Source organism: Protopterus annectens, chromosome 7.part0, assembly GCF_019279795.1.
Source record: "Protopterus annectens isolate FY-2018-M chromosome 7.part0, PAN1.0, whole genome shotgun sequence".
Taxonomy (NCBI): Eukaryota; Metazoa; Chordata; order Ceratodontiformes; family Protopteridae; genus Protopterus; species Protopterus annectens.
Window position 1 is genome coordinate 609716691 of NC_056739.1, and position 22431 is coordinate 609739121.

Below are 22431 nucleotides of genomic sequence, written 5' to 3' on the forward strand. Positions count from 1 at the left end.
GCCAAGTTTAATGTCCTGAGGTGGCTGTGCATGATCTGATTGTTTTGCTGGGACAGTAGCCGAGGTATTTGAGGTAAGGTCCAAGCTGGGTATAGAGATAAGTTTCTTAGTATTGGATACCAGTACTGGCGTGGCCAGTCTGGGGCAATCAATATCATCTTTGGCTTTTCCTGTCTGACCTTTAGGAGCACCATGGGGAGGAGAGGCAGTGGAGGAAAAGCATATACTGATAGATTTTTCCAGCTGAAAGATAGGGCGTCCACTTTCCATGCTTGTCTGTGATAAGTCCTTGTGCAGAATCTTTTTAGTTGGTAATTGAGAGGGGAGGCAAATAGATCTATGTCAGGGCATCCCCATTTCCTTGTTATCATGCTGAAGACTTGTGGATCCAGTTTCCACTCATGGGGATCCATGAGGTCTCTGCTTAGTTCATCTGCCAGAGTATTTTCCTTTCCTGGCAGGAATTGTGCCTGCAGATGTACTTGGTAAGTCAAAGCTGTGTCCCACAAGGTCAGGGCTAGTCTGCAAAGTGGGTAAGAATGTGTGCCTCCCTGCTTGTTTATATACCACATGACTGTGGTGTTGTCTGTCTTTATCAGTAGTTGTCCCGGATGAAGTAGGTCCTTGAAGGCTGTCAGGGCATTTTGAACTGCTAACATCTCTTTTTGACTGATATGTAGATGCATTTGGTTTGAGGATCATGTGCCCTGAATGCATCGTCCTGCCATGGGGGCTTCCTAGGCATAGTCTGATGCATCCGTTGTTAGTGTCTGCCTGGCTGGAGGTAATGTGAATGGCTGTCCCTTGTTCTGGTGACAAGCCTTTGCCCACCATTGAAACTCCTGTTGCAGGCAGGGAATGAGAGTAATGACGGTTTCCAGGCTGTGGCAATGTTGAGTCCAAACACTTTTTAGGTACCATTGAAGTTTCCTCATATGCAGTCTTGCATATGGAATTAGTAGGATGCAGGATGCCATGAAGCCCAAAGCCTGCAGAATTTTTCTTGCAGATAACTGGGCCTTTGTTGCCAACATTTTGAAAAAGGTAGTCAGTTGCCTTTGTCTGGCGTGAGATAAGCCATCTGGGCAGTTGTATTCAAGTTTGCACCCAGGAATATTATCTCTTGTGAGGGTACTAGTTTTGATTTATTTTTATTGACTGTGTACCCTAGGCATGTTAGAAGTGTTTTCACAAACGCCAGATGTTGAAGAAGAATGTCCTTGTTCTCTGCTTGAATGAGACAGTCGTCCAAGTAAGGATATATTTGTATTCCTCTTTGTCTGCAGAATGCAATTACTGGTGCCAGGCACTTTGTAAAGACCCTGGGAGCAGTAAATAAGCCAAAGGGCAGTGCAGAGAATTGGTAATGCATTGAACCAGCCTTGAATCTTAGGTATCTTCTGCATGCTTGTCTGATTGGAACATGCAGGTATGCTTCTTTTAGGTCTAAAGTCACAAGCCAAGCATTCTTGCCCAGCATGGGCAGAAGCTGCTGCAAAGTCAACATTTTGAATTTTGGAATATCCAGGAAAGTGTTCAGAATAGATAGGTCCAGTATCGGCCTCCAGGCCTTGTCCTTTCTGGGTACCAAGTACAGTCTTGAGTAAAATCCTTGTCCCTGCTCTTGCTCTGGTACTTGTTGAATGGCCCCCATGTCCATGAGGGATGAGACTTGTTTTTGTGCCTCTGCCCATTGATTTTTTGGCAGATCTGGCCAGCCGTTTGGCTTTGGCAGAGTATGGAAATGGAACTTGTAGCCTTGTGACACAATGTTTAGAACCCACTTGTCCTGGGTTATGATATGCCAATTTTGAACAAAAAGCGCTAAATTTCCACCTAAGCATGCTGCCAGAAGAGAAGTGCTTGGTGCAGGCAGGGGAAAGTCATTGGGACTGTTTTCTGTATGTTTGTGATCTATCTTCTCCAGCTTTGGAGGTAGAAGCACCCCATTGCTTGGGCCTATAAGAACCTTGCACCTGGGATCTGCCCCTTTGAGGTCTGTCTGACACAAGAAAGGACCAACTTTTTGTAGGCCAGTGTCTACTAAACCTAGGAAGCTGTACTTGTAAAAATTCTTTGACAGTTTGCATAGATTTAGCTTTGTCCTCCATTTTCTTTAACACCTCCTCTGCCTTAACACCAAACAGTATCATGCTGTAAAGGTGCATCTAGTAATTTAACTTTAACATGATCAGGCAGGTTTTGTTCCTTTAACCAAGCATGCCTCCTAATTACAGAGCCCGTAAGTGCCCTTGAAACTTTGTCAGAGGGAGTTGGGTTTTCTACAGTGGAAGCCTTAACTCCCTTTGGACCCTGTGAAATAGTTTCTGGGTCAGCAACAGGGTTTTTAAAAAGAAATTTGTGTGAGTCAGGAACCCTGTAATATCTGTCAGGCTTAACAGGAGCTGGGGGTAAGGAGTCAGGGGTCAGACTAGACTCCGAAAACAAATCATCTACAATGTCTAACACAGGTGGAATGGCTAGAGGCCTGTGCTGAGGTAGTAAAAGAAAATCTCTGAGCCTCTTTTTAGATTCTGAAAAATCTTGGCTCTCCCAGTGGAAATGCTCCCTCATGGTATTTAAGGTTTCCCCAAAGGAATAGTCCTCAGGAGGAGATGCTGAAGGTATAGATTCTTCAGCATCAGAATCCTTATAGGGGGAAGAGAATATTGCTGATCAGAAGAGGAATCAGAAGAAATAGAAACCTGATCTGAACATTCATAGTCAGTGTCTTGCCTAGGCCTCTTATCAGGAGGGGGATGGGAACCCCTGATCAAGGTAATCAAGTCTTCGGCCATTTTGAGCATCTGTTTTTTGGGCATAGAGGCCTGTCCACGTGGCTCTTGAGTTTGTTTCCTTGCTTTAGAAGGTGCTTTAGTCTTTGCCTTTGAAGCTGAAGTCATTTTAATGTAAAGATGTTTAGGTCTGAATACACCCTCAGAATCCGGTACCTACTCAGTGGCTCCAGACCCATCTGAGGGATTAGCGTTCGAGGCTCCAATACCTTGAGTATCCAGCGGCATGGCCGACTCCACGTGGGAGTCGGTAGCAGCCTGCGACTCTAAAGTAGCGGACGTCAGGGGCTGCGAAAGCGCCTCACTGAGAACTGACGAACCGGTGACTGGCTCAGGAGAAGTTTCATCGTTAGTTTTGGGCCTCGGCTGTTTTTCTCTATCCTTTTCTTTGCGTTTTTTGTAAACTCTGGTAGTCGGATGGCTATCCGATGACATTTCAGGATAATTAAACCGGCGTCCAAAAAAGTTTAAAGCAAAATCATACCGACGCTTAATAGTGCATTGGTTAAATGTAGCACAAAACCGACAACCAGTGACGTTGTGATCAGGGCCTAGGCAAGGAATACAGTAAGAATGAAAATCCTTATGAGGTATTTGCTTTCCACAAGAAATACAATTATTAACTTTTTCTGACATCGGTCTGGAGCAAGAAAAAAGTTTCCCCACCGGGGTACTTAGCTTTATTGAAGACTTTGGATCTGAAACTCAAACACGAAAATCTCAGGAGTTGGCCGAATGGCACTTGCGAACTGCTTCTGCTTACGGAACCGCGCGGCAAGAAAGACTGAAGTAAATGGCATTGGCTGCTTCTTTTATACCCCTGACGACCTGATATCAGGGAAGGGGGGACAGCAGCCAACGCAGGACCCAAGACTTTGGCATTCAGGCCGGCTGAGGGCAACCTGCCAGCAGGATTACCCAAATGTAATGACTGCAACAGTGAAACACGAAGAACATCCAATATACTGTAGGCAAACAACTAGTAAGGCAAAGCCACAGAGTGGGATGAGGCCAAACAGAAGTTTGGACTGTGGGATAAAGACTCCAATCCCTATTAAGGGTTGATATCAGAGTACAGGCAAAGAGAAAGGGATGGGGAATTGGCAAGTGAAAAACCAGCACTGGTAGAGTTTTTAGTCAAGTCTAGAACAGAAGCTGCTGTTAAAAAGAGATAATTAGTACGGCATATAGAATACTGCGTGATAACTATACAAATCAATCAGAGGGGTTAAAAAGATTAGGAAGGCAGACTAGAAAGACAGTTTACAAAGGAAAATGGGAAGACATACATATGGCTCCCAAGTATGTGACAAAGGTCAGAATGTTTAGGATTTTTTTTCTTGGAAGTGTTTGCATAAGAATTTTTATACCTCACGCAGACTTCATAAAATTTTTCTTAAGATAGATAGCAAAGAGAGAGGTAACTGGGAACATGTTTTCGGAATGTAAAGATTTGGCAGATTTTACCAATTCCATACAAAGCACTCTGTCAGACATGTTGGTGGAGCAAATGCATGTAGCTAAGGGAAAGATTCTACTGAGGTGGGATACAGGATCTAAAGTGCCTACACATAAGTAAGGCCTTACTAAGTTTAATGCTATTGGCTGCAAAAAAGCAGTTACTAAAAATGGAAATCAAAATCTAAACCATCTGTAATTGAAGTACTGAATATTTTAAAAGAGATAAATAAACAACAAGTGGGATCTTTAGAAAAGGTAAGAAGCAAACTACACTGAAATACATGGAATTTTTGGGGAAAAACACATGAAGAAGAGTGTTCAGGAGGAAGAAAAATGGGGTTTAAGGGAAGGCAGGAATTGAGTAATTTATGGTATGATGGAGTAAATAATATTTAAAAGAAAGAAAACATGTATGCAATGAACTACACGTGAGTATGAAAACAATTACATGGTTTGTGTTTTTTCCTATTAATGTATGTATGCCTAGGTCTTAAGTGATAATTTAATAAAGGTGTTTAAAAAATCCACATCTCATGACAGAGAACATTTAGAAGATTCTAGCTTGCACCAAACAATGTGGAGGGGGTGCTTAGTTTTAATCCATACACAAAGGGGTCCCAAAGATATAAAGTGGACAGCTAAACCCCAAGCAAAGGTGTAGATCACAGTGTGTGTATGAACCTTTAAGAAGCATTTCCAGATGTTAGCATGTGCATACAAATAGTGAGCACGTGCAGGCAGCAGTGCCATTTTGAGACACGTGCAGGCAGCAGTGCCATTTTGAGAGAACAGCCAGAGTGTTAGCGTGTATGAGTGTGGTAGTCAGTCGGTTTATAAGAATATTTAGGTTTAAGCTACAAAGTCTAATTTCTGATGTGTTTGTGTGTAATAAAGCTGTTTGAACTGAACCCATGAATGTTCGCCTGTTTTACCCAGACCAGATGAGCAACAAAAGGGACCCCAGCACCATGGAAATCAGACAGCAGAGATGATAATTCACTGTGACACTGTGCTAGTCCCAGCAGAAGTGTTAGCTTCTACTCTTTAAGTATACTTTACAGCAACTGCAAAGAGAACTTCCATCAAATATCAAATATCTCATGTATGTTTAACATCTGAGCCAGTCATGAGGGCCCAAATGTCACAGGTTGCAACAGCCCCCTCTATTTTGGACATCAGGTCAAATAGGGCCTAGAGAAGGACTGCAGAGACATGGGCTTCATGGAACCCTCCATGTGAGAAAGATGGTTATGGCTATGTCCTAGGCAACATAAGTGCACTTCTTGTAATTCTTTTATCACTAAATGATCATAGATGCAAGCTCAAATGTAAACTCATAACTATGAGTAAAGCAGGGCCACCATCGAGGTGAACATACTAGGAGGAAGATATTGCTAATGATTGATCTCTGGCACCCCAGCCCTTTCACACTAATCCAGTACTAGGTCAGGACTGTGACAGAGACCTACTTGTGTCACTGGGTCTCACAACATTCCTGGGTGGTCTCTTATTTCCTTATAACACCCACCCTAGAGTACATTACTTCTTGGAAATTTATACAATGTCCAGCATCACAGTTTGTGTAGTAATCTGACTACTACATACCTGGTATACATACTACATAAAAATAAAAAAAAATGTGCACACCTGGAAGAACATTACACATAGTTTAAAGTGCACCTAATATTTCATGTGTACCCTGAACAAAAGAGTACTCAGAATATTAAATAAGGTTAAACAAATCTGTATATTTTTAGAATACAGTGTTTAACCCATATTTATGTCAACAGCATACTATCAACTTGAAGCAATATTCTGGTCTTTCTCTATAATTATGCTATCCAAATTGGGCAGCTCTTCACTACTGATTCTCAGAATAGGCTCATAGTACCATGCATACAAATGTCATCATGTAAAAAAAAAAAAATGGGTACAAATTTTTGTGACTACAAATGAAATAATAAACACCATAAAAATATGCAGCTTGTACCAGCCTACCAATTTTTTCTTGCTTATATTCCTAACAAAGGTGTCCCTGTACTTGGCATAATGAAGTGCCCACACCTTTTTTGACAGCGTGCCCAGGAGACATGTGGATGCCATTGGTTCCGACTGTAGGTATGCCGCTGGCCGTGAGATGGAGTTTGGGAGGGGAGAGAAGAGCAGGTGTTCCAGAAGTGGTAGGCGAGTAGCTAAATAATGCTGAGCTGTAACTGGGCCGTCTACCCTCTCGTCTGTTGCTGTCTATGGCAACCTGTAGCTCTGCTGGTGAGCTCAGAGACTTCTTTTCACATTCATAAGGATATAAATACTTCATATACCTGTAAAAAATAAGGAAATATTACTAGCATGTCTTAATGACACACAAGTGCTATACACTAAGAATGTTCATGTGAGAATGTAAAGCAACAAGACAGTAACAGTTTATTTTTTTTTATCTTTTTCTTTTCCCTCTGCTACTGCATATCCAAACAATTTGTAATTCCTGAATTCTGCTCTATGAAGTCCCGGAACATTTTCTCTTAGTAAATGTACGTACAGTGCTCTAATGTTAGGATTCCTTCTTTGCTCCTCACCCACTTGTTGTCCTACTTCCCACTCAGTTGTGGAGCTGTACGTTGTTTAATCACTGATACCAGCTTCACCTAGACTACAAAATGAATGCTATATATTGAGAATTACTAAATTACTGTTACAAAATAAAATTTCATAAGAGGTTGTAGTAAAAGTGTCAGACAGGGCATAGCTTAAAAATGAGCCTTGAAACACCCACAGAAGTGCAGTGAAATAAGGTTTTGATGGTTTTGTGAACTCCGCATTGCTATGAAGGGAAGTAGAATTCAGTCTTTGAAGACTACAGAAAAAAATCCCACCCTTTTAAAATATAAAAGATACTCCAATGTTCTTCTGTTCCCCCATTTATCTCCCTGATCTGAAAAATGGAAGACTAAAGATTTCTCCAGTAATATGGTTGTCTCTCTCCCCTACAACAAAAACAAACTCCACAATTAATCACCCTGAAAATCAGCTCTAAAAAATTTACTGGTACACCACCCCTCTTCAATATCCACATTAAACTGCCAACCAAAATATGAACAAGCTGATTCAAGCATCAAAACTAATCGTCAGATCTGATCCACGCACAAAAGGTAATTTCTGATCCATGCAGAGAAAGTAACTGTCAGATATGATCCATGCACAGAAAGTAAAGTACACCTGTGTAAGAACTTACCATAACAGTATATGTCCTACTGATCACTGTTGCATTATTCTTAACAGATGGGTTGTCGCTCACTGACATCCAGCTAGGGTACCAAAGCTTTACCTTAGCATGACATACTTTTGGGCAATGGCCTCAGCTCGTAGGCACTGGGGTATAAAATTGGACATAAGTATGAGATCCTCAGATTATTTCCATGTCAGCATCGGCCTGAAAAAGACCAAGGAAGGAGAAAGTTCATCTAGGAGGGGCTAAGGTTGAACAGGGTAAGCAAGTTCCCCCTCGGAAAGTAAGATCATGTGGTACAGAAAGTGCTCAAGTGTGAGCAAAAGGCAAAGTGTTAGTGCCAGTGAGAGGAAAAGGACTAAAAGAAAGGGGGATAGGTGGGAGGGAAGGAATACTGCGTGATCAGTAAGACAAGTAAGTTCTTACTCAACTGTACTATGTCCTGACTGAGTCACTGTTGTAGTATTCTTAACAGATGGGTGATTCCCACAGCTGTAGACAAAGAAAGTGGTAGGTTAAAAAGAATGGGGAGAGGAGAAGTCCAGGAGGCCAGACAGAACAGTTATGGCAAACACTGCCCTGGACTTTCAGAAGGTTTCCAATATGTAATGTTTTGTGATGGTGTGAACAGAAGACCAGGTGGCTGTATCTAAAATGGACCTGGTGTCAACAACTTTCTGCAATAGGGGATCTGGTATGTACATCCACTTTTACACCCTGGCATCCAGCCGTAGTCATCAGCTGGCTGTACATCCTTCAAATGTAAAGCTTTGGTACCCCGAAGAGATGTCAGCAAGCATCAACCCATCTGTTAAGAATACTGTAAAAGCGACTCAGTAACGGTGACTCACTCAGGACATCTATCAGATCTGATCCATGCACAGGAAGTAACTTTGAGATCTGATCCATGTACAGAAAGTATCAGATCTGATCCATGCACAGAAAGTAACTATAAGATCTGAATCCACGCACAGAAAGTAAATGTGAGATCTGATACACGTACAAAAAGTGACTATCGGATCTGATCCATACACAGACAGTAACAGTGAGATTTGATCCACATACAGAAAATAACTATCAGATCTGATCCTTGCACAGAAAGCAACTATTAGATCTGATCCACGCACAGAAAGTAACTGTGAGATCTGATCCATGTACAGAAAGTAACTATCAGATCTGATCCATGCACAGAAAGTAACTGTGAGACTTGATTCATACACAGAAAGTAAATGTCACATAACCACAGGGGGGCATGCAGGGTTGTATTAGCTGTCAACTCCTTTTGGGGGAATTACAGATGTTGGACAGAAAAAAGAACATTCGTTTAAAAGGAAAAAAATTGAGCCATCCAAAAAAGACACTATAACTATAATTATGCCAGGGTGGCTTTAGTCCTGCACATCAGTAGAAGATAGAAATTAAGTAAAAACTGCAGCTTGGCCACTGTATGACAGCTTTAACTTCTCTGCTCCTTCTTCTTCCAAGCTGTAGGGAGATCATAGCTTGAATGAGTCTAGAGTTCCTCTTGTCAAAGGGCAAGAAGCATCCAGTGAAGGGACAAGCTGGGCTGGCCCCTAATGTGATAACCTTGAGAAGAACAGAGCCAAATGCGTAAGCTGGGAATCTGAAGTTGGTAAGCTGGTTAAAAAAAAAAAACACACATGCGCGCACACGCATGCACGCACACACACACACACACACACACACACACACACACACACACACACACACACACACACACACACACACACACTTCTCCCACAAATTATTTTACTAACCCACTCCTTGGCCTATCTATCTTGCAAAAGATAGCTGGGAAAGGGTCAGATGTTCCTTTTCTCAGCATTATTAATGTTCCATGCTTTATAAATGCCAGAACATTTCTGGCTCTTCTTAAAAGCCTTTTGTTGAATATTCCCATCTGGTTATTCCATGAACCACACACACACACCATAACTGATTGTCTCTTGGAGGAATGTCACCCATAAGAACATTCACTACTGTCCCTTTTCCTAGGGACATCATTAACTGCAAGGGGGGGGGGGGTGTGAAGCAACTTCTATCTAAAAAAAGAAAAGAAACAAAAAACCTGCAAAGCAACACTACTACTACAGAAATAGCAAAACGCAAATGCAAAAGAACAATAGACTCACTGCTCCTAAAGCTTTAGCTTTGCCTGGAATTAATAGACAAGATATGAAAGAATTTGCCTGGAATTAATAGACAAGATATGATTGAAACTCTTTTCAGCAATTAAAGACAGTGTGGCTACTCTTCCTTTTACAACATTTTCCAGCCAAAATCCTTTAATTGAAAGTAGCCTTGTACCTTGTCTGGAGGCATCAGTATGACACAAATACTGACATTTGCCTGCTGAGTCTGAGTCCCCTATATTATGAATGAAATGCAACAATAATCATTATAATGAACATCAACCCTTACTGCTGAATATGTGTTCCCAGCCTGTATATTCTCCAATATCCCAGTCAAACTGCATTCCTGCTCCCTGACAGGATACCAGATAGAGCAGCACCATAGAACTCCACACTTATAACAGCACAGCTTCTCATGTTACACAGAACTGGGTATACAAGCAAGTTGTAAACCTGGTCAAGTAAGCAATTCATGCTTTTTTTAAATTTTTGCCACTGCCTCCCCCACTTGCCAGCTTATAAAGTCCTGCATCTTTCAAAAAGACTATTCCTTCCACCCAAGGCAAGTAATGGAGATGAAGCTGGTGTATGTGTGTGTGTGTGTGTGTGTATGTGTGCGTGTGAGTGAGAGTGCGTGTGTGTGTGCGTGTGAGTGAGAGTGTGTGTGTGTGTGTGTGTGTGTGTGAGAGTGAGAGTGTGTGTGTGTGTATGCGCGCGAGCGTGTGTGTGTATATGTGTACATGTGTGTGTGTGTGTGTATGCGTGTGTATGTGTGTGTGTGTGTGTGTGTGTGTGTGTGTGTGTGTGTATGTGTGCGTGTGAGTGAGAGTGTGTGTGTGTGTGTGTGTGTGTGTGTGTGTGTGTGTGTGTGTGTTGGGGGGGGGTTAAGATACTGCCATCTGCTACCTACTATTATTACTACAATTACTTCTACTACTGTTACTGCCAATACTATGACTACTACTAATGCTACTATTACTACTACTGCTACTACCATTAACACAACTGACCGGAGCATTTTTACACATTAATCCATACCTGTACCAGCTGGTGAGCTTCCTGTTAATCCACAGCCAGTATAATGTGGCGCATTCGGTGAGCACTTCCCATGCTGCAACTTGGCTGCAGCCAACCCCAATCTCTCCTAAATGGCACCATCTGGTGGGCTCCAGTGGCACCTTTGCTCATGTATATGTAGATATATATATATATATATATATATATATATATATATATATATATATATATATATCTACACACACACACACACACACACACACACACACACACACACACACACACGCACGCAGTTCAGTTATGTACACTTACCATAAATGTAGATGTTCCAAGTGTCTTCACTGTTGCAGTCATCACATTAGGGCTACCCCTGCCTGAGTAGCCCTCAGCTGGCCTGAATACCAGAGACTTAGTAAAGTAGTAAAGGAAGGCAGCGGATGCCATTACATCAGTTTTTCTTGCCCAAACTGGTCAGGAACCCCCAAAATAGGAGGCCAGGGTCTGGTGGCAGAACCCCACCAGTGGGAAATAAATACCAATATGTCCCTTGTAAGGAAAAGAGAACAATAAGGAGGAAAGGTAACAAAAGGAGAAAGAGAGAAAAAAGGAGGATGGAGGCAAACCAGGACTGCAACAGTGAATGCACTCGAAGTGTACACAACACAACTGTACCATGTTCTTCATGTTTCACTGTTTCAGTCATCCCATTTGGGTAAATTCCCAAAGTTGAGGAAATGGGGAGGCAGTCAAGTAAGCTAGGGACTGGCTAGCATGCCCTGCAAGACTGCAGAGGCAAAACCTGCCCTGGATTTGGAGAAGAGAGACACATGGAAATGTTTGGTAAAGGTGTGAACAGATGTCCAGGTGGCACCCTCCAAGATGCCCCTGGTGGGGACTCCTCTGAGGAAAGCTGCAGAGGTGAAGGCTGCTCTGGTGGAATGTGTCCTGACCCCCTTGGAGGGAGGCTTGCCATGCTGTTTGTAGCAGAAATGGATGCAGTGTGCTATCCATTTGGAAATGGTTTGGTCGTTGATGGCTTTGCCCTCTGCCCCTGAAGCAAAGCTAACCAGCAGTCGATCAGATTTTCTGAAGGGTTTAGTCCTGTCCAGATAGTATCTGAGCTGTCTGTGCACATCTAGAGAGTGCAGAATCATTTCCCCCTTGATTTGAGGGTTAGAAAAGAAGGTGGGCAAATGGATGGATTGGTGGAGAGCCACACAGGACACCACCTTGGGCATGAAGGATGGATTAGTTATGAGGGATACCCTGTCTGCATGGAAGATGATGAAGGGTTCCACTGCAATTGAGTGCTTGCAGTTCAGAAACTCTTCTGGCTGAAGTGATGGCCAGGAGGAAGGCTGTCTTCCAGGAGATAAATTTTAGCTCTACAGAAGAAGCTGGTTCGAAAGGAGGCAGGGTGAGCTTTTCTAAGACAAAGTTAAGGTCCCAAGCTGGTGCTGGCATCCTTCTGGGGGGCCTCAAGTTGTTAGCCCCTCTGAGGAACTGTTTGATGAGAGGGTGTGAAAAAGTGGCTGCTCAGTGGGAAAATGAGCTGAAATAGCAGAGGCATGAATTTTTATAGAAGAGAAAGAGAGACCACTGTGTAGTAGGTCAGCTAAGTAATCAAGGATGAGAGGGATGGAGGGCTGTGCCGTATTGGCCTCCATAGCCTAGATCCAGGTGCAGAACATTTTCCATTTATCTGCATAAGACTTTCTGGTGCTAGGGCATCTGGCCTCTCAGATAACATCTAGAACCTATTTACCGAGGGTGGCAGATTGGTCAGCGGTCAGGGCATAAGCCAAGCAGCCAAACTGAGTGTCTGCAATTGGGGGTGCATGAATGCCCCTTCCCTCTGGGTTAAGAGGTTGGGAATCTGAGGAAGATTCCATAGGGGCAGTGGGGACAGGCTGTGCAAGAAGGAATACCAGTGTTGTCTGGCCAGTCTGGAGCTATGAGAATGGTCCTTAGTTTTTCCTCCCTTATTTTGATCAGTACCTTCGGAATGAGAGGTAGGGGAGGAAAGGCATAGACCGAGAGGTTTACCCAGGGGAAGGACAGGGCATCTACTTTCCATGCCATGCAGTGATGCTCCCTGGTGCAGTACTTGCTGAGCTAATGGTTGGTGAGGGAAGTAAAGAGGTCGACTTCCAAGGTTCCCCATTTCTGAGTTATTAGTAAGAAGGTGTTTCTGTTGAGCTGCCACTCATGGGGGTACAAAAGCTTTCTGCTTAATTGGTCTGCCAGGGAGCTGAGAAAGCCTAGCAGGTATTGTGCTAACAGGTGTAGTTGAATGGAAGAGGCTGTAAATCAAAGAGTCATGGCCAGCCTGCCCAGCGGGTAGGAGTGAGTCCCACCCTGCTTGTTGATGTACCACATCACTGTGGTGTTGTCTGTTTTGATCAGGAGAAAGTACAGTTGTGTACACTTACCATAAATGTAGATATTCGAGTGTATTCACTGTTGCAGTCATCACACTTGGGTTATCTGCCTGTAGGTAGCCCTCAGTCGGCCTGAATACCAGAGTCTTGGGATTTCTGCGTTGGATGCTGTCACCTCTTCCATGACGTCAGGTCATCAAGGGTATAAAACATGCAGCCAATGCCATTACATCAGTTTTTCTTGCCCCAAATGTCAGGAGCCCCCAAAATAGGAAGCTATTACATGGTGTGGAACACCTCCAGTAAAAAGTAAATACTCTTGCCATAAAATATGGCCAAAAAAAAAAGATAGGTGGAAAGTACAGAAAGGACCAGGGGGCTGGAGGGAGGGAAACCAGAACTGCAACAGTGAATACACTCGAACATCTACATTTATGGTAAGTGTACACAACTGTACTATGTTCTTCATGTTTCACTGTTGCAGTCATCACACTTGGGTTGATTCCCAAAGCTGAGGAAGGGTGGAGGCAGTCAAGAAGTGTTAGGGCTGGCTAGCAGGCCTTGTAAGACTGCTGTAGCAAATCCAGCTCTGGATTTAGAAAAGATAGGTAAGTGGTAATGCTTGGTGAAGGTGTGTACAGAACTTCAGGTTGCAGCTTCCAGGATGTCCCTGGTAGGGATTCCCCTGAGAAATGCTGTAGAGGTTGAGGTAGCCCTAGTGGAATGAGTTCTGATCCCCTGTGGGGTAGGTTTTCCATGGTGTTTGTAGCAGAAATGGATGCAGTGTGCTATCCATTAGGAAATGGTTTGCTTTGAAATGGCCTTGCCCTCTGCCCCTGTAGCAAAGCTGACTAGCAACTGGTCAGATTTTCTGAAAGGTTTTGTCCTGTCAAGGTAGAACCTAAGCCGTCTGTGCACGTCCAGGGAGTGCAGGATCCTTTCCCCTTTATTCTGGGGATTAGGGAAAAAGGTTGGCAAATGAATGGATTGTTTTAAAGCCACCTTTGGCACAAATGGTGGATTACTCCTTAAAGAAACCCTGTCAGCATGGAAAATAATGAAGGGTTCCACAGCCATTAGTGTCTGTAACTCAGAGACTCTTCTTGCTGAAGTGATTGATAGAAGCAAGGCTGTTTTCCAGGAGAGGAATTTTAACTCTGCTGAAGCAGCAGGTTCAAAAGGGGGAAGCATGAGCTTTTCCAGTACAAAGTTAAGGTCCCAGGCTGGGGTGGGAGCTCTACTCAGGGGCCTTAAATTGTTAGCTCCTCTCAGTAACTGTTTGATGAGGGGGTGAGAAAAGAGAGGTGGCTGAGTATTATAATGAGCTGAGATGGCAGAGGCATGAATATTAATGGATGAGAAAGATAGGCCTCTGTGGAGCAGCTCTGCTAGGTAATTCAGGATTTGAGGTAAGGTGGGCACAGCTGTGTCCTTTCCTTGACAGTGACTCCAAGAACAATATCTTTTCCACTTTTCAAAATAGGATTTCCTAATACTAGGCCTTCTTGCTTCAAGGATGTTTGCTGAGGGTTGCAGGTGGTGTATTCAGTGGATAAGCCAGGCTGCAAGGTTTAGGGTTTGCAGCTGTGAATGCAAAATATGTCCCTCCTGCTGGGACAGCAGGGAGGGAGTCTGATGTAGGTGCCAGGGTGGCACTACCGTCACACCGCGGAGGAGTGGGTACCGGTGCTGGTGTGGCCAGTCTGGGGCAATAAGGATTGTCCTTGGCCTGTCCTGTTTGATCTTAAGTAGTACTTTTGAGAGGAGGGGCAGAGGAGGAAAGGCATAAACTGGGAGGCTTTCCCATGAAAAGGATAGGGCATCCACCTTTCTTGCTCTACTGTGAGGAATTCTGGTGCAAAATTTGTTCAATTGATGGTTTTGGGGGAGGCAAAGAGGTCCACCTCTGGTGTCCCCCACATGTGGATTAGAAGTTTGAATGAGTTGGGTTCCAGTTTCCACTCATGTGGATCCAGTAGATTTCTGCTTAAGTCGTCTACCAGTGAATTTTGTTTGCATGGCAGAAACTGAGCTTGCAGGTGCGCTTGGTTGCTCAAGGCTGTGTTCCACAGGGCCATGGCTAACCTGCACAGTAGGTAGGAATGAGTTCCCCCTGCTTGTTTATGTACCACATAACTGTGGTGTTGTCTATCTTTATCAGGAGCTGTCCTGGAAGGATAAGGTACTTGAAGGCTGCCAGAGCATTCTGTACAGCTAACATCTCTTTTTGGTTGATATGCAGGGGGATTTGTCTTGGGCTCCATTTGCCTTGAATGCATTTGCCTGCCATATGAGCTCCCCACACATAGTCTGATGCATCTGCTGTCAGGGTTTGGGCGGCGAGGGGTTGAGTGAAAGGAAGTCCCTTGTTATGGTTACATGCCTCTGCCCACCACAGGAACTCTGACCTTAGACAAGGCATGATAGGAATCAGTGTTTCCAGGTCCTGAGAATGTTGGCACCAGAGACATTTTAAGTACCACTGAAGTTTCCTTATATGCAGTCTTGCATATGGAATTAGTAGAATGCATGAGGCCATGAACCCTAGGACTTGCAGTATTTTCCTTGCAGACAGCTGGGTTTTGGTGGACATTAGTTTGAAGGAGTTTGTCAAATAGACCTGTTTTTCTGGAGTGAGGAATTCTGGTGCAAAATTTGCTCAATTGATGGTTTTGGGGGGAGGCAAAGAGGTCCACTTCTGGTGTCCCCCACATGTGGATTAGAAGTTTGAATGAGTTGGGTTCCAGTTTCCACTCATGTGGATCCAGTAGATTTCTGCTTAGGTCGTCTGCCAGTGAATTTTGTTTGCATGGCAGGAATTGAGCTTGCAGGTGCACTTGGTTGCTCAAGGCTGTGTTCCACAGGGCCATGGCTAACCTGCACAGTAGGTAGGAATGAGTTCCCCCTGCTTGTTTATGTACCACATAACTGTGGTGTTGTCTGTCTTTAACAGGAGCTGTCCTGGAAGGATAAGGTACTTGAAGGCTGTCAGAGCATTCTGTACAGCTAACATCTCTTTTTGGTTGATATGCAGGGGGATTTGTCTTGGGCTCCATTTGCCTTGAATGCATTTGCCTGCCATATGAGCTCCCCATGCACAGTCTAATGCATCTGCTGTCAGGGTTTGGGCGGCGAGGGGTTGAGTGAAAGGAAGTCCCTTGTTATGGTTACATGCCTCTGTCCACCACAGGAACTCTGACCTTAGACAAGGCATGATAGGAATCAGTGTTTCCAGGTCCTGTGAATGTTGGCACCAGAGACATTTTAAGTACCACTGAAGTTTCCTCATATGCAGTCTTGCATATAGAATTAGTAGAATGCATGAGGCCATGAACCCTAGGACTTGCAGTATTTTCCTTGCAGACAGCTGGGTTTTGGTGGACATTAGTTTGAAGTAGTTTGTCAAATAGACCTGTTTTTCTGGAGTGAGGAATGCCATCTGGGAAGTTGTGTTCAAGCTTGCTCCCAGGAGTACAATCTTTTGACTGGGCACCAGTTGTGATTTCTTTCCGTTGATGGTGTATTCCAGTGAAGTTAGGAGTCTCTTTACAAATGCCAGGCGTTGAAGTAGCAATTCCTGACTGACAGCCTGAATGAGGCAATCGTCCAAACATGGGTAAATTTGAATATTTCTCTGCCTGTAGTATGCAGTGGCTGGAGCCAGGCATTTTGTGAAAACTCTGGGCGCATTAGATAAGCCAAAGGGAAGTGCAGAGCCTGCTCTGAAACTTAGACATTTCCTGCAAGACTCCCTTATGGGGATGTGCAGATAAGCTTCTTTTAAGTCTAGGGTGACTAACCAGGCATCCTTGGCTAGCATAGAAAGGGGCTGTTGCAGTGTAAGCATTTTGAATTTTGGGACCACCAGGAACAGTCTGAAGTAAAAACCCTGTCACCTTTGTTCTACTGGAACAGGTTGAATTGCCCTGACAATGAGAAGGGAAAGTACTTGTTTTTGAGCCTCTGCCCACTGGTTTGTAGGAAGGTTTGGCAACCTGCTTGGGGTTGGCAGTGAGTGGAAGTAGAAAATGTATCCCTGGGATACAATGTTTAGAATCCATCGGTCCTAAGTAATGGACATCCAGTTTCTTGCATGAAGGGCGAGTTTTCCTCCTAGGGTGCAAGTACTTGGGCATGGCTGGGAAGGCTGACTGAAAAGTCATTGTGAACTTTTTCCATAGGGGGGTGGCTTTCCACTCACTGTTTTTGAAGTGGGAGCACTCCATTGTTTAGATCTCTGCATACCCTGAGACTGTAGTCTCGGTGGTCTGTTTCCCCTGGGTTTGGACTGAGAAGGCCTGTGAGGGGCTGGAAAGGACCAGTTTTTAGAAGGCCAATTCCTACTGAATCTAGGTGGCTGCACCTGTAAGAAATCTTTAACAGTTTGCATAGATTTAGCTTTTTCCTTGTTTTGCTTTTGCGCCAAACAAATAATCTTGATTTAATGGAGCATCTAGTAATTTTGCTTTGACATGGTCTGGCAAGATTTGTTCCTTCAGCCAAGCATGCCTTCTCAGTACAAACCCAGTGACAGCAGCCCTGCAAGATGCTTCTAAGGCATCAAACCCACACTGTAAAGTATGTTTACTAATTTGGTTTGCAGAATGCATTAACTCTTGTAAATCTTTATTTTCTGCACAAATTAGAAGTAACAACATTTTTTGTTTAATTAGTTCCATAATATGTTCCTGGTACTTCAACATGTGGAACTGGCAATTCAAAGCCCTGATGGCAAGAGTTGCAGAGGTATATACCTTCTTACCCCATCTGTCTAAAGCTCTAGAATATCTGTCCAAAGGGGTAGGGTTTTTGGCTGTAGTAGCCTTAATGCCTTTAGGTCCCTGTGAAATGGTCTCTGGATCTGCAGTAGGATTCTTAAAGAGAAATTTGTGAGAGTCAGTACTCTGTAGTACCTGTCAGGTTTTCTAGGAGCTGGTGGTAAGGTGTCAGGAGTAAGACTGGATTCCATGAAGACATCATCCACAATATCCAAAACAGTGGGTAAAGCTAGAGGCCTGTGCTGAGGCAAGTCTAAAAATTCTCTGTCTCTTTTTGGACTGAGGATAGTCTTGGCATTCCCAGCGGAAATGCTCTCTTAAGGTATGCAAGGTTTCACGAAAAGAAAAATCTTCTGGAGGGGAGGCAAACAGAACCAAGTCCTCTGCATCAGAATCCTCATAGGTAGATAAGGGTATGTCCTGGTAATCAGAGGGATCAGAGTCATCAGACTCATGGTCTGTAGAATCAGAAGGAAATTCCATTCTTTGTCTTTTAGCAAGGGAAGGCTGGCTTCCCCTAATTAGAGTAATGGTCTTCAGCCATTTTAAGCATTTGTTTCTGTGGCATAGGAGCTTGAGCATGCACTTTGGTCGTCAGTTTTCTAGGCGTAGTGCGAACTCTGGGCCTGAGAAACTCAGTAGTTTTAGTCAAAAACAAAGTTGTTGGTTTAATACGCACATCAGAAGTTCAAATACACCCTCAGAAGCCGATACCTGAACAGCGGCAACCCATCCAAGGTAGAGACATCCGCAGGTTCCATAGTCAAAGAAGCATCTCGCGGCACACTGGACTATGAATGGGTCTCAGCAGAGGCCTGTGAATCTGTACAAGTGGGTATCAAGGGCTGCGAAGGCGCCTCACTGAGTACTGAGGTCTGGCGACTAGCTTAACGTAAGTGTCGGTAGTTTTGGACCTATGCGGTCTGTCTCCGTCTTTATCCTTACGTTTTTTTTTTTTTTCCCCCGGAAGATCAGTAGTCAGATGGCTTACTGAAGCCATTTCAGAATACGGAGAACAAGAGTGAAAGAATTTAACGACAAAGATAGCCCGACAATGAAAAGTTCGGGCATTAAACAAGGCACAAAACCGGCAACGAGGGACGTCGTCATCTGGGCCTAAACAGGTGATGCAGTAAGAATGAAAATCTCGGTGAGGTATTTGCTTTCCATAGGCAAGACAATGGTTAACTTTTTCTGACATTGGTTAGAGTAAGAAAAAAGGATCCCCAACGGGATACTTAGCTTTAGAAGACTTCAGGCTTGAAGTTTGAAAAACAAAAATTTCAGATTGTGGCCAACCGGCACTTGCGAACTCCTTCTGCTTCGGGCTCCTACGTGACAGGAAAAGCTGATGTAATGGCATCGGCTGCATGTTTTATATTCCTGATGACCTGACATCATGGAAGAGGCGACAGCATCCAACGCAGAAATCCCAAGACTCTGGTATTTGGGCTGACTGAGGGCTACTTGCAGGCAGATAAGCCAAGTGTGATGATTGCAACAGTGAAACACAAAGAACATCCCCTGGAGAGAGAAGGGGTTTGAAAGCTATCAAGGCCTGCTGCACAGCCATCATCTCTTTTAGAGTGATGTGCAGGGGGAGTTGCTGGGGGTTCCATTGGCCCTGTATGCACCTGCCATCCAGGTGTGCCCCCCAAGCGTAATCTGATGCATCTGTGGTGAGGGTCTGGGTGGCGGGGTGTGGGGAGAAGGGCAGTCCCTTGTTGTGGGAGCAAGCTGTTGCCCACCAAAGAAATTCCTTCCTCAGGCAAGGAATAATAGGTAAAAGAGTTTCCAGATCTCGAGAGTGTTGACACCAAAGGCTCTTTAGGTACCACTGAAGTTTCCTCATACGCAGTCTGGCATATGGAATAAGGAGTATGCAAGATGCCATGAATCCCACGGCTTGCAGGATTTCCCTTGCAGAAAGCTGGAGCCTGGGGCCAGTTGAGAGAAGTAAGCTGATAGGAAAATTTGTTTCTCTGTTGTTAGGCATGCCATCTGGGATGCTGTGTCTAGACATGCTCCCAGGAAGATTATGCTTTTGGTGGGTACCTGCTTGGATTTCTTTTCATTGATTGTGTATCCTAAGGAATTTAGTAGGTCCTTTACAAAGGCCAGGTCTTTGAGCAGCTTTTCCTGGCTGTCTGCCTGAATAAGGCAGTCATCTAAGTAGGGGTAAATTTGAATATTTCTTTGTCTGCAAAAACCAAAGTACAGTTGTGTACATTTACCATAAATGTAGATGTTCGAGTGTATTCACTGTTGCAATCATTACATTTGAGTAATCCGCTGGCAGGTTGCCCTCAGTCGGCCTGAATAACAAAGTCTTGGGTCCTGCGTCAGTTGCTGTCTCCTCTTCCATAACGTCAGGTCGTCAGGGGTATAAAACATGCAGCCGATGCAATTTTAATCAGTTTTTCTTACCTCAGATGTCAGATGCCCCCCAAATGGGGAGCAAAAATATATATATAATGATATACATGTATTTTAGAACACAAAAAAATTACCTCCAACTAAAAGCAAATACATCACAAAGGCTTTTGAGCATAGTGAAGGAAAGAAGAGGTATAATAATAGAGAACCAAGGGGGCTGGCGGGTGGGTAACCCGGACTGCAACAGTGAATACACTCGAACATCTACATTTATGGTAAGTGTACACAAATGTACTATATTCTTCGTGTTTCACTGCTGCAGTCATTACATTTGGGTAGAATCCCAAAGCTATGGATGGGAGGATGGAATTATACAGCATTAGGAGCAGCTATAAGGCCCTGCAGGACAGCAGTGTCAAAAGTCTGCCCTGGATTTAGAAAAGAGAGGTAAATGGTAATGTTTTGTGAACGTATGAATTGAGCTCCAAGTAGCAGCTTCTAGAATGTCTCTGGTAGGAACCCCTCTGAGAAAAGCTGCTGAAGTAGATGCAGCCCATGGTACATGTAGCAGAAACGAATACAATGGCTTATCCACTTTGAAATAGTCTGCTATTTGATATAGCCTTCCCAACTGCCCCTGCAGCAAATGCCACCAGTAGTTGCTCAGACTTTCCTAGAGATTTTGTCCTTTCTAAGTAGAATCTTAGCTGTCTGTGTACATCCAATGAATGCAGAATCCGCTCCCCCTTGCCTGCGGATTTGGGAAAAAAGTTGGCAGATGAATGGTCTGGTTAACAGCCACACTGGATACCACCTTAGGCATAAAAGAAGGATTGGTCCTGAGGGCCACCCTATCCGGATAAAAGATAATGAAAGGCTCCATTGCCATGAGAGCCTGTAGTTCTGAAATCCTTCTAGCTGAAGAGACTGCTAAAAGAAAGGCTGTCTTCCAAGAAAGATATTTTATGTCTGCAGTAGCAGCTGGTTCAAAAGGAGGTAGGGTGAGTTTTTCCAGCACAAAATTGAGGTCCCATGCAGGAGTCGGTGCTCTCCTGGGAGGTCTCAAATTTTTGGCCCCTCTGAGGTATTGCTTTAGCAGGGTATGTGAAAAGAGAGGAGGCTCTGTGTTGTAATGAGCCGAGATGGCAGAGGCATGGATTTTTATAGAAGAAAAAGATAGGCCCTTGTGAAGCATCTCAGTTAAATATTGCAAAATCTGAGGGATATTGGGCATTGCTGTGTTTATTCCTTGTGCTTGGTTCCAGGCACAGAATCTCTTCCATTTATCAGCATAAGATTTTCTAGTACTAGGCCTTCTAGCCTCCAAGATGACATCCATCACAGTTTTACTGAGAGATGTGATTGGTGAAATTAGTTGATTAGCCATGCTGCAAGATTCGGAGTTTGGAGCTGAGTGTGCAGAATTTGATAGTTCTGCTGAGACAATAGGTGAGGTGTCTGAGGCAAGTACCAAGGAGGAAGGTGTGACATATTCCTTAGAAGCAGGTACCAGTTTTGGCGAGGCCAGTCCGAAGCAATCAGAATCATTTTTGGTTTCTTCTGTCTGACTTTTAGTAAAACCTTCGAGAGCAGAAGCAGAGGGGGGAAGGCATAGACTGATAGGGTTTTCCAGCTGAAGGATAGAGCATCCACTTTCCAAGCTTTTTTGTGTTGAGGTCTTGTGCAGAATTTGTCTAACTGGTAGTTTTGGGGAGAGACAAAAAGATCTATGTCTGGGCTCCCCCATTTTGGTGTCAACATGATGAAGATTTGTGGGTCCAGTTTCCATTCGTGTGGGTCCATAAGATTTCTGCTTAGGTCGTCTGCCAGAGTATTTTGCTTTCCTGGCAGGAATTGAGCTTGTAGATGCATTTGGTAAGTCAAGGCTGTGTTCCACAAGGCCATGGCTAGTCTGCAAAGGGGATAGGAGTGGGTACCCCCCCTGCTTGTTTATGTACCACATAACTGTGGTGTTGTCCGTCTTTATCAGTAGTTGCCCTGGATGAAGGAAGTCCTTGAAGGCTGATAGAGCATTATGTACAGCTAGTATTTCTTTCTGGTTGATATGTAACTGCATTTGTTTTGGGCTCCATTCGCCCTGAATGCATCTCCCTGCCAGATGAGCCACCCAAGCATAGTCTGATACATCTGTAGTCAGGGTTTGGATGGCAGAGGTAGAATGAATGATAGTCCCTTGTTTTGGTGACAGGCCTCTGCCCACCAAAGGAACTACTGTTGCAGGCA

At 44.0% G+C, this 22431-nt stretch overlaps 1 protein-coding gene across 1 annotated transcript in view; it reads right to left on the reverse strand.

Moving 5' to 3' along the window:
• ARID3B (AT-rich interaction domain 3B) overlaps window positions 1-22431 on the reverse strand; it is a 348945-nt gene that overhangs the window by 304165 nt on the left and 22349 nt on the right. Inside the window, exon 3 of the mRNA XM_044076308.1 lies at window positions 6321-6577. Within this exon, the coding sequence (XP_043932243.1) occupies window positions 6321-6577 (257 nt within the window). The remainder of the gene's footprint in view (window positions 1-6320; window positions 6578-22431) is intronic.